We start from the raw sequence: 12,737 nt of genomic DNA on the forward strand, positions 1-12,737 counted from the left end.
TTGTTTCCTCGACTGGAATGGGGGAGATTTCAACGCAAATCCACGCTCTCCGTCGCAGTTCTTTCACTCTTCACCACAGACACACAGATGACAAGGCAGTCTTTATATGTGAAGCAACTGAATACTATAACATTAATACTATAACATTACATGACTTCCAGTGCTGTTTAAAAAATTGCAGGAGAGGTCAAAGGTCAAGTTTATTCCCAGAGAAAATGCCGCAAAGCCTTTGGTGCTTTTGTTGTCTTGCTCCGAGACATTTCAGGAGAGTCGCCACTTTAAACGAAAATTAGATGTTAAAATCGGTCCAGAAATGTCAATTTTTTCCTCATGTACTTTACGTGGGAGTCTTTGATTGGTAAACAGCCAATTAGACGCAAAGGCATGTGCTGAACGCACATCCTCTCATTTTTAACCCCCCACCCCCACCCCCAACACACACACGCACCCTTCATTCTGTACCCCCTACACACATACACACACACACACACACACACACACACACACACACACACACACACACAGCCCTCTGCTCTCTCTTGACGTGTCCCCTGAGTGTCTGGATAATAGATAATAGAGCTGGCGACCTGCGGGGGTCTTACAAAAACGGCGCTCATCGAGTGGGAGCGGCGCACAAGAGGAGAGGAGCCACATCACACACAGACAGCAAAGCGAACCGGCCTCTCATATCATCATTCAGCCGCCGCGGAAACAAGAGCAACTCAGAGGACTTCTCAACTTTTACGCACGGAAATTTGACATTTACGCACGACTTCAAAAGCATCATTTGACGAAGACACGGACAAAAACAACTTATTTTCGGACGCGAGAGACTCTCGGGGATCTTACCTGAGCGGCGGGCCTTTGGGTTTCACTATTAATCGATATAACTCAGGTAATATAATCTGATGGCTCAGAACTTTGGAGCAGATCAGTCAGATGGAGACTGATGTGAAGGCTGGCAAGTGAACTCGTAAAACAAAAACAAAATAACGTTAAAAAACCAACAACTTTAAAAGCATTTTTATTCAAGAATTTAAACTTCAAGAAAAGAGTAACCAGCTATGCCTCGTCCAGGGAAAAACTCTTACAGCGACCAGAAGCCTCCGTACTCCTACATATCACTCACAGCGATGGCTATTCAGAACTCAACTGAAAAGATGCTGCCTCTGAGTGACATTTATAAGTTCATCATGGATCGCTTTCCATATTATCGAGAGAATACCCAGAGATGGCAGAATTCCCTGCGACACAACCTCTCATTTAACGACTGTTTCATCAAGATACCCCGTCGCCCTGATCAGCCGGGGAAAGGCAGCTTCTGGGCTCTTCATCCGGACTGCGGTGACATGTTCGAGAACGGCAGCTTCCTGCGGAGACGGAAGCGCTTCAAGGTGCTGCGTGCCGAGCATATGACCTGCAAGAGTTCCCCTATGATGCACTATTTCCACCATCACCACCATCACCCTGGCAGCAAGTTGGGCACTGCATCCAGCCACCACGACCACTCAGCCGCCCCTCCAAACGTGGGTCGCCTTCCTCACTTTCAGGGTTACGGGGGCATCACTTGCGCACAGCCCGGCGGGTTTAAACACCCATTTGCCATAGAGAACATTATAGGAAGGGACTACAAGGGTGTGATGGCCAGTGGGCTTCCCCTTACCTCGGTTATGCACCATCTGGGTTACCCGGTGCCCCCTCAGCTCAGCAGCATGGTCAATTCTATGTGGCCGCACGTCGGCATGCTATCAGAGTCTATGGGTGGCGTATCCGTGCCAGCATCATCCGAGTACGCACCATTCAGCGTGTCAGCCAAGGGCCTGTACCACAACGCCAACGGGCAAACCCTGCCAGCCGTTCCAGTGCCAATAAAACCCACCCCGTCCCTGGGCCCCGTGCCGGGTTTGACGGGTCTGCAGTCCGGCCCGGCCCAGATATGCTCACCGTCCTCACTGATGGAGAAAAGCGATCTGCTAGAGGGGAAAGGGAACCCTCTACACCCGGCCCTCCTGCTGTCCTAACCGGGTAAATTGCAGGCTATTTTTGAAAGAAAAGAAAAAAATAAAGCGAGAAAGACATTGAAATTACCCGAAATAAGACAGACTTATCAGAGACGACAAATAGATTACGTGCAGCTGTAAGAGCGTTGTAAAATTAAGTTTAACATTGTGCTGTGTAATGGATTTTTCATTAGACTCATGTTGATTGAAATCATGATTTATTTGCACAATTTGTGAGGGCATTTACCACATACTGTAATGTGGCACTGATAAATACAATCAGACTGGTAGAGATGCTAATCCCAAAGAAAGCTTTGATTTAGGAGACAAACAGTCCGAAATGATTTCAAATGAAAATCAACTGCTCTGTTTTTTGATTTTTGCTGTTATTCTACTTATTTTACTTCAATCATTGGCAGGCCTACCGGCTAAAGACAAGTAGACCTTCGTGATTTTTAATTAGGCCTGTTGCACTTTTTGTGTATTCTCTAGCAGTGCATTAAAAATGTTATGCTTGTATTATAACACTATTTATCTGCAGATATTTATAAAGAACTTAAAACCGCAGCCTTCGTGTTGTAGTTATTTAAATAACTGTTTACATTTGCACATCCTTTCAGGGACGACTGTGTTTGAAAAGCTGAGGAAAAAAATAAATTCCAGTAGACTCGGGCATTCTTTCACATCAGTGGAAACAGACATTCAGGTCCCGACTGTTATCTATCAATTCCTCAGATGTGTAAATAAAGAAATACGTCTCTACCCTTATTAAATATTTTGATACTCTACAACAGGAAGTAATAACAAAAAGATCACTTCACATGCCACCTGTGGTTCTGTTTAATGCATCATAAATGGTCAGAATAATTTATTTTTATTCCAGCTGTTTTTCTTGAAAAATTAATGATTACAACTGATTACAAAAATAATGTTAAATATATATTTGGCTCTATGACTATAAAACTAAAACTACTATATAACTATGAGATATGGAGTACAAACTGTGAGAGTTAATATTTTTCACTGAGCCATCATACGATGACCTAAAAGTAATTTTTTACTCTTCTTCACTCTGGAGTCATCCAAGGAATATCCAAACCCTCTTTGAACATCCAGTGAGAAGAAAAAACAGAGCTCAGTATCATATTACATGGTGTAACTGTTATATTTTAAGAGGATAATTTTAAGAACACTTATTAGTCTATTTAAAAACAAAGATAGCAAAAAAAAAAAAAAAAGTCCTGCCATCACCTTCCATAATTCATACTTAAGTGCACGCAATTGTCCACATTTGAGCATTATGACACAAATCACATCTGGTATGTGTACATGTGCTGATGCATACTGTGTCTAAGTGTGTGTGTGTGATCTTCCAAAAGATAGATATGAGCAGCCAACATTTTGGACAGCAGCTCCACAACTTCAAAAGCAGGATCAAGTTTGCTCTTTTGTTTGCTCTGTTTAAGTGAAGCTTTGAAGCTTCTCCTCAACGGCAGTACAAAGCCCCAGGTTCAGCCCACTAAAAATGACTTATATTTAACCTCCTGTCCCCTGTTTAGCATCCCAAAGGCTCTCACAGCCGACACTATTGTCACACCAGCCTCTGAACAAATAATTGAGATGCACCAGTGGAGGAGAGGCGTGGGAGTAAAAAATTAAAACCTATTCGGGTGTCATTGCTAACGAGCAGAATCTCCCTAATAGTGATGACCCTTATCTTTTCCTTTCTCATTCAATCCTTTTTATTTATTGTTATTTTATCACCATCATTTTGCTGTTTTATGCCTGACTTTTATTTATTTATTTATTTTGAGCATTTCTCTTTAGTTTTTTCAACCATGCCACCTCCTCTTTACTTTCTGTTCCATCTACACACACATACACACACTTTCTCTGCAGGGTGTCTGTAATTTCTAGTTAAAGGGAACTGAGATTTCTACAGCACAACCAAACTGTCTGTGTGAAAAGTGTGCCTGTGCCTGTAGGTGTGTGTGTGTGGCTGGGTGTGTGTGTGTATGTGTGTTGCTTTAATTCCCTGATCAGCAGGCCTCAATGTCTTTAATAGTCCTCACTGCATTAGTGCATAATTAAATGCCACTAATTAAGACACAATAAGAGGAGTAATAATGCAGCCATTACTACCCTCCATGATCCTCTGTCTTCACAACACCGGAGTTAGATGCCTCTGGAATCATAATATCACATGAGCTCCCCTAATGTGCACATGTGTTTATGTGCAGGGGTAATAGGTGGTATTTTTGCTGTTCGGTCTAATAAGAGTAGGAACTGTGCTGGTTGTGTCAAAGCATTTAAAAGAATATGTTAAATGATTTTCAGCCTCAAGAGCAGGTAGTAAAATAGAGAAACTAAATGCTTTGGATGTCAGCTGATTATGTATACCGGTTATAATTTAGATTACAAACAAAAATCTGTTTTGGCTGTGTGTTTTTGTTTTATATGGTAATAAAAAACATATTTTTGATAGACTGTTTGATAGTTTTCTCAAAAGAAGCAAGTGCACTGCAAATTTCTCTCCACTCTGCTGCGATGGTTTAGCAGATATAAATTTGAACCTGGTGCTTAATGTCAATAAACTGCAGAGTAATTACATTAAATAAATTTTAAAAATTAATATGGTTTACCTCTTTCTCCAAAATTAAAATGTAATAACCACTGACTCTCCTGTTTCCCGAGAGCGATAAAGAAATTTGTCCGCTGTGTGCAAATCCACTTACTTCATTTGGAAAAACATAAACTAATTATAAAAGCATAGACAAATTGTAATTAACGACTCTTCTGCAAATAAAGCTACATATGGAAGAGCTGAAACCTGGAGCTTTTTTCTCTTTAGACACTTAAATCAGCACAGGTGCACGCTCCAGTGTAACAAGACGATTCCCAAAAGCTGAGGCATAAATAAAAGACATAAAAGGCAATTAAAGAAGAAAAACAACTTATAAATATGTCTTAAAACACAGATCACTTATGACAAAGACCATATTCATACAGTGTATATTTCTATTAATTTCATTGGAACAACACAGTATGATGCTGCATGAATTATTTTAGCACTGATAAAAACATACCTGGAATTAATATGGGCCAACTCTTAACTCGGGACAAATGGTTCGACGTGTGAAATGTGAGTGTAAAATGAATGAAATGAGTCCTGTGAATGAATAAAACATTTAGGTCAGAGGTGGTTCACAGTCAACCCTCTGAAACATAACGTTGCGATCTTGAATAGAAGATGATGCATTAGTGGTAATTACCTGCACTTGATAGGGGCCAGGGTGACAAATTCTACATGCATTTTTCTTAATGATCAGTGAGGACAGGCCATCATGATGAGCAGCTTAATTCATCTGATCTGATGTGCTATTTCTTACTCATGCACACTGGCACACGCGCAAACCTTAAATATTATTCTTTGTTCCAGACAGCAGGCTTTTATTCAATATATCCAGAACATCAGATGATTTAGAAATTTGCTCCAATTTCTTTAAACCTATAATTGCCATACAAGGATTCATTGTTCATCCACAGCTTGACTGACCATTAAAATCATCAGCAGAGCCATTCTAACTATAGATGGAGGTATGAAAATACATTACAGCAAACTCCTTGTTAAAGAGGTTTTTTTAAATCACAGAGAGTGGACACACATAAATGTCATGAAGATGTTATTATTAAATGTTAAAATTCATTGATTTGTTTCGGAATTTGCAGAAAAGGATTTCAATAATAGGGACAAATGGGAAAATTGTCTCAAGCCTGCTACGTTTTCTTCCCACACTTTTACCTGATGGTAAATGGAAACAGGAAAGAAAGAAAGAAAGAAAGAAAGAAAGAAAGAAAGAAAGAAAGAAAGAAAAGCTATGAGAGATGTACACTGAACTTGTCAGTGGTAATATTATGATTTCTGACGCAATCTGAAGAGAGCTGTATCTGAAAATGAACCAGCTGCTCCTGGCATTCCCTAAAACCCGACTGAAAACCATTGGCAACCGAGCCTTTCCAGCTATCGTTCCCAAACTGTGGAATGATCTCTCTGCCCATCTTAGGATGGCCTCCTCATTGCCTCTTTTTAAAACATGCTGGTAAACTTATTTTTATTCTTTGGCTTTTAACTCCGAGTGAGGTTGGTATGTTCTTACTTTCTATTTATAATTAATACTGTTGTTGTTGCTGATTTGTTGTGTGGTGTTTTGTGCCTTCTACAACACTTTGTCGCGTTTGTGTTGTTTTTTTGTGCTTAGTAAATAAATTGGTAATTGGTAAAGGTAAAATATATGGATTACATATATTCTGTATATGTAGATAGGGGTACAACAATGGGAATGTACACGGAGTATGTGTCTTTGGAGGCATTTATTGCACTACTAACATACGCATACAGATCAATCTGGCTGCACAGAGCACTCACACACACACTTGCAATCTCCACAAGAAAGACCACAAAGTGAAGTTTTAACTCTTTCATTACAGAAAAGATTAAATACTGTTGCAAAAGAGAAGGCAGAGATTTTCACCTGAAACAAAATCATTGTGTGGCATCTCATCGTATCTCTTATTTCCTCCCCGAAACTGATTTTTGATTTGTGTTGTGAGAGTGAACACATAGGCCTTGTCACAGGAGAAAAGATTATCAAATATCATGATCATTTCTGCACTTGAAAGCACCAAGGTCCAACTGGTCGTCATACCAGCAGGTATGAAGAAAAGATGATAAGCACGCCAGCACATAGACCCGTCCATTTTCTTCTGCTTATCCAATTCAGGGTCGGGAGGGAGGCTGGAGCATATTCCAACTGCTGTAGGGTGAGACATGTTCATCAGCATATAGATACTACATGAAATATTATTCAACACTTGCAAGAAAGGAAACATACCAGTGATAAGAAAAATGAGATTTCCACACAGAGTAATACATTTGTAAACACATCATACTGTTTATTAAAATATATTCAAATCAAATGTACTGAAGTAAAGTAAATTGCAAAGGAGTTTCTTATGGATTATTAAATTAAGTTATTAATTTCATAATTAAATTGAAGCTGTTAAACTTGTCTTTTGCATTAACAAATATAAAATTTGGATTCATAAAAAAGTAGATGTGATCTGTCAGCGTCTAACAACCCAGAGAGCTCCTCTTAAAGCACGAGAAATTATGTCAGGTGTAATTGATGATGCTTAATTTCAATCAATCTTAATTGATTGATTCATAATTCTTGTAATTAACTTAACTGTGAGTAAACTGTGAGTGAATCAATAGGGGCCATGAATAAAACCATAATTAAATCTTTATAATTTTCTATTTAAGAACTGTCATTTTATTTTATTTTATTTTTTGTCACTTTCTCTTGTATGACAACAAGTCCTCATATAATTTACTATTAAGCTTTTTATGAATTACTTTAATAGAATGAGCAAACATAATGTGTTCTCTGAAGTTTTTTATTTAAAGTTTACTACAGTGACTGTACTGTATAGTTGTGGTCTGTGTGATAACTCAGTATAACAGTGCATGTGATTCACTGCAATCAGGCAGCTGGCATACGGATTTTTTCTGCTCTTATCTTAATCAAACGATCGGCTTGCCATATTCATTGCTGTGGTGTTTAATAGGGGGACAAGGGGACAGTCATCTGGCACGTGTCGACAGGAGTCAGCGTGAACCAATGAAAAGACCATCTGAGGGGAATTAGCATACTGGCATCAGGCCTGGAGACAGAGAGAAGCTGTCAGGGGAAATAGTCCTAACGACAGGTCACTCCGGACCGCTGCACATTACTATAACTCTTGTCCTTTCTCTGTAATGTATTGCATTCCCTCTCCAACTTGACTCTTTTACTGTCTCTCTTTTTTGTCCATCTTCACTACTCCACACTAGAGTCTTCCATCATTCTTCTTTGTCACTCTATTATGTCGGGTGTGTTGTACCCAAAGAGAATCTTTGGTTTTTTTCTTTTATTAAAAACAGATTCTACTTCATCCTCCAGCCGTATCTCCATCATTCATCAGCCCCTATAACCCACCACTCCTCTTTCTCCTTAATAATTACCAGATGATTCACTGATCCAGGGTCAAATTTAATCCACCCCCGTGGTTGAAGTGTATTGTCTCTGCTCTGTCGTCAGAGCAAGGTCATCTGACGCAGCTCATATCATCATCATCAATCTGCCAACTTTCTTTATTGGCCAAATTATTACAGCTTATTAGCCATTATTACTCTTAATTATCAATTCAAAATAGGTCAGTGGTTCACCTTCTCTGGCCTGCTTCCCATTGTTTCTCCTCTCTGACTTCCCCGCTTCTTCACTTTCTCTAAAGAGTTCGGACAAAGAAGTTCTGTGGCCAAAAAAACTTCAGCAGTTTGTCAGAGGTTAAGTGCTTTGTAAGAAAATGAGTGCTCGTATGGGCCCATTTGAATCGTCAGTAATAGAGATTAAAGTGAAATGGAAATGAACAAGTGTGTCATCAGCTCTCTCCCTGCTGAGTTTGTACTTGAAATTTTCAATCTCATTACACAATGTCAAAACATGATGACTGGCAGTGTTTCAGTGAAAACCTTATAACAAAGGTTTGAATTAATAAAAGTACCAAGACTTGATTATTAGCTTATTGGTGCGAGAATAAGCAAAGATGTAATTTCATGGTTTCTCGCAGAGCTCCTTTAAAACTGAAGAAAAAATATGTTACAAATATTACAGCTTTAACCTTTTTTATGTTGTGACTAATGTCATGTGGTCTGTATGTCATTAAACAATCTATTTTTGTATTTTATATATATACATTATTATTAATACATCCATTTAATTACAAATACAATTTTCAAATCAAGTGTAATCGGAAAAAAAATTATTTTGTTTCACTTCATATTGGAAAGTTCTCCTTTTTGTAACACATTTTATTCATTGTTAGGTACACAGCTTTACAATATAATGCAAAATTACTGAATCATTACAACTCAGTTCAGCTGCAAAGACATTAAATTGATTTATTCTTTAAAAAAATGGAAAAAGACTTGCTTTGAAGAACTGGTAGAACAAACACGGAGACTTGTCTGATTGATCTTTGATCACCAGGCACCAGAAGTCTTTTCTGCCGCATTGAGCAACTGAACTGAATCAGCAACACTATAACCATTTTTCTTACTGAGCATGTTCCAAAGAGTCAGCTTCCATGAAACACAGTCAAAGTTTCCATTGTTCCTTTCTTGTGAAGAAGGAAGGCAACAAAGGTCACTTTTAGCCCTGGGCAGGTGGTTAGCAGGGTTAAGTTACAGCCTCCAGAAGGGGAAGAAATACACTGCATCAATAATAATAATAATAATGATGATGTGCAAGAACACAGAATGACTTTTAATATATTGGCTCTTTTCTTTTTATCCATTTTTAGGCTGGTTTGCAAGACAGATGATAAGAACCTGCTGGTTTGTCCCTACAGCAGTCATTATCAACCAACAGCTACTAGTTACTTAGTTCTTCTGTAGCTATAATAAAAGGAATAAAACTGTGTTTTTTTTCATGATGTATTGAACTATATGTGGAATGCCTTTAGACAACAATAAAGTGTAGCTTTCTTGTGTAGCATAAAGTGAATTTTAAACTGATTGTAAATAACGTTAATGAGAGGTTGTTGAATAAAAGAGGAATTCACTTAGTTTAAGTTTAGTTTAACCTTATTTGTTACATTTTTTTCTTTATTTGAAAGTCTGGTAACACACTTAAGCATGGATGGACAAACGAGAGACATCGTGGTGGTTGAGACCTGTGATGGACCGAGTTGAAAAACAGGAGGAGTCTCAGGAATTATTTGAAAAATAGGGTTGCCATTTATTTAACCCCAAAATATATTTACAAAAGCAATAAACATTGAGCTCATAAAAGAGGTCAAAGAAACAAAACTGAACTCAGGCTAAGACTACAAACTTAACAAACCAAATGACTGCCCAAACAAACATAATTGACCTAAACATGAAATGACACACAGGGGTATATATAATGGCTGATCAGACCATTGTGACACATGAGGGGTGACAAACGAACACAATCATAAATCACAAAACAATGCAGTACATTCTAATTTGTTAATAAAGTAAACACTAAAGAAGAAAATCAAAACCATCAAACCCTAAACCCAAATATTTAATTAAATACAAATACTTTGTTTTTAAATGAAAGAAAACACATATTCTCCCCTTCAGTAGGAAGTGGTGGTGTGGTCCAATTAGCCCTCTTTGTATTTAATGGTTTCAAACCCTGGCTACCATCTTTTGTCCAGCAACTCCCAGGGATGATAGCAGGTAAGAAATAAAAAGATAAAGGTTAGTCAAAAATGAAAATAATGAAGTGGTGGGAATACATAAGTAAACTAAATGTGCGCGCTTACAAATAGAACAAATGTATCCCAACCAATCAATAAAGTTATTGGAAACTAAAGAGTGTTACTATGTTCAAATGAAAATACAAGAGTTACTGACTTTTAGAGTGTGGCCACGGGTTTGGCCATCACACACCCCCCACTTCTGGATCTTCCATCAGGCAGCGAGAGAGGTAATCAGCAGTGGTGTTGTCTTTACCAGGGATGTAGTGAACCTTAAACCGGTATGGCTGCATAGCCAGATACCACCTGGTGATTCTCCCATTGGTGTCTTTCATTCTTTCCAGCCACTGCAGGGCTTTGTGGTCCGTTTGAAGGATGAATTCTCTTCCCAACAAATAATATTTGAAAGAGTCAAGTGCCCATTTAATGGCCAAGGCTTCCTTCTCAACCGTTGCATAGCGGCTCTCCCTTGGTAGCAGCTTACGGCTGATGTAGGCGACAGGATGTCGATCCTCTGGTGGTCCCTGCAGAAGCACTGCTCCCAGACCCCTTTCAGAAGCATCAGTCTGCAACGTAAAGTCTTTTGTAAAATCTGGTGAGTGCAGAACGGGGTCCTTACTCAGGGACTGGCGAATGTCTTTGAAAGCTGCAATGGCTTCAGCTGTCCACCGAATCTTATTGGGACATCTTGAGCCAGTGCTGTCCGTCAGTGGGGCTGCTCTCGCTGAGAAGTTGGGAATGAATCTGTTATAGAACGCAGCCATGCCAAGGAAGGATCGCAGCTGTTTCCTGGTTTGTGGAAGAGGACATGATGCAATTGCATTAATTTTGTCAACCTGCGGTTTAATTGTCCCACCTCCAACAGTAAACCCGAGGTACTGGACTTCAGTCCTAGCAAGAGCACACTTTGCTGGATTGATGGTAAGGCCTGCGGAACGCAGCCGATCCAACACGACCCTTAGGTGATCCACATGCTCTTCCCAAGTTCCACTGAAAACAACAACATCATCAAGGTACGCACAGGTGAATGCTGAGAGACCACAGAGTACCTTATCCATTAGTCTTTGAAATGTTGCTGGGGCCCCATGCAGACCAAATGGCAGGACTGTGAACTCGAACAATCCCCACGGAGTACGGAATGCTGTCAACTCTTGAGACTGTTTAGTGAGAGGTACTTGCCAGTATCCCTTGGAGAGATCAATGGTCGTCAGATATTTTGCCTTCCCCAAACGCTCAATAAGGTCGTCAATGCGTGGCATTGGGTAAGAGTCAAATTTTGATATGGAATTGAGGTACCTGAAGTCGATGCAAAATCGTATTGTGCTATCCTTTTTCGGAGCCAACACAACAGGGTTGCACCACTCACTTGCTGAAGGTTGGATGATTCCAAGAGACAGCATGAGGTCCACCTCCTCCTTTAACTCCACCAGGAAGCGCTCTGGTATCCTGTAACTCATACGCTTCACAGCTGCATCAGGTTTTAAAACAATGTCATGCTCCACCAGACTGGTGCGACCTGGGTACTTTTGAAATGTGTCTGAATTAATCAGAGGTGTTACCTGAGACTGTTGCTCACTGGTGAGATGGTTCAGGTCCAGGACAGAGGCTGTTACTGAAGGCAAGTAGTCATTAACTTCTTCCTCCTCATCCACGCTGTGAATAAGCAACCCCTCTGTTTTATTCTCAGTGCGTGGAATCCATTCCTTAAGAAGGTTAACATGGAGCACTCTACTCCCTCGCTGGAGACCTGGTGTGGAAACTTTATAGGTAGTAGGTCCAAGTTTCTTCTGTACTTCGAAGGGTCCCTGCCACTTTGCCAGCAGCTTGCTGTCAGAAGTTGGCAACATGACCAAAACCTTCTGGCCAGGGACAAAACTCCTGTGGCGAGCTTTCCTATCAAACAAAGTCTTTTGTTGCTTCTGAGCAGCTGCCATATGGCTCTGTGCCAGTTCACTCATCTGCTGAAGCTTTTCCCTCATATGAATGACATATGAAATAACACTGACCGATTCCTCTTTACCTTGCTCTCCCTCCCATGAGTCCTTCAGCAGGGTTAATGGGCCTCTCACCTCATGGCCATAAAGAAGCTCAAATGGGGAGAAGCCAGTGGAGGCTTGAGGAACTTCCCTGTAGGCAAAAAGGAGGTATGGCAGCCACTGGTCCCAATCAGACCCTGTATCATTGACAAACTTTCGGAGCATTTGTTTGAGAGTTTGGTTGAAACGCTCAGTCAGTCCATCTGTCTGTGGGTGATAAGGGGTTGTCCGCACACTCCTGATGCCTAACAGCTTATAGACTTGTTTCAACAGTGTAGACATAAAATTAGTGCCTTGGTCAGTCAAAATCTCCTGTGGGAATCCAACCCTTGAGAACAGTTGAATCAATGAGGAAGCTACAGGTTTTGCTTTA

At 40.0% G+C, this 12,737-nt stretch overlaps 1 protein-coding gene across 1 annotated transcript; it reads left to right on the forward strand.

Annotated features, from left to right (window-relative positions):
• Window positions 1-606: 606 nt before the first annotated feature.
• foxb2 (forkhead box B2) lies at window positions 607-2,560 on the forward strand. Its single transcript, XM_005452029.4, has one exon. The coding sequence runs from the start codon at window positions 1,065-1,067 to the stop codon at window positions 2,019-2,021; it is 957 nt and encodes a 318-aa protein (XP_005452086.1). The 5' UTR covers window positions 607-1,064; the 3' UTR covers window positions 2,022-2,560.
• Window positions 2,561-12,737: the final 10,177 nt, after the last annotated feature.

This window comes from Oreochromis niloticus, linkage group LG12 (genome assembly GCF_001858045.2).
Source record: "Oreochromis niloticus isolate F11D_XX linkage group LG12, O_niloticus_UMD_NMBU, whole genome shotgun sequence".
In the NCBI taxonomy this organism is placed as follows: Eukaryota; Metazoa; Chordata; class Actinopteri; order Cichliformes; family Cichlidae; genus Oreochromis; species Oreochromis niloticus.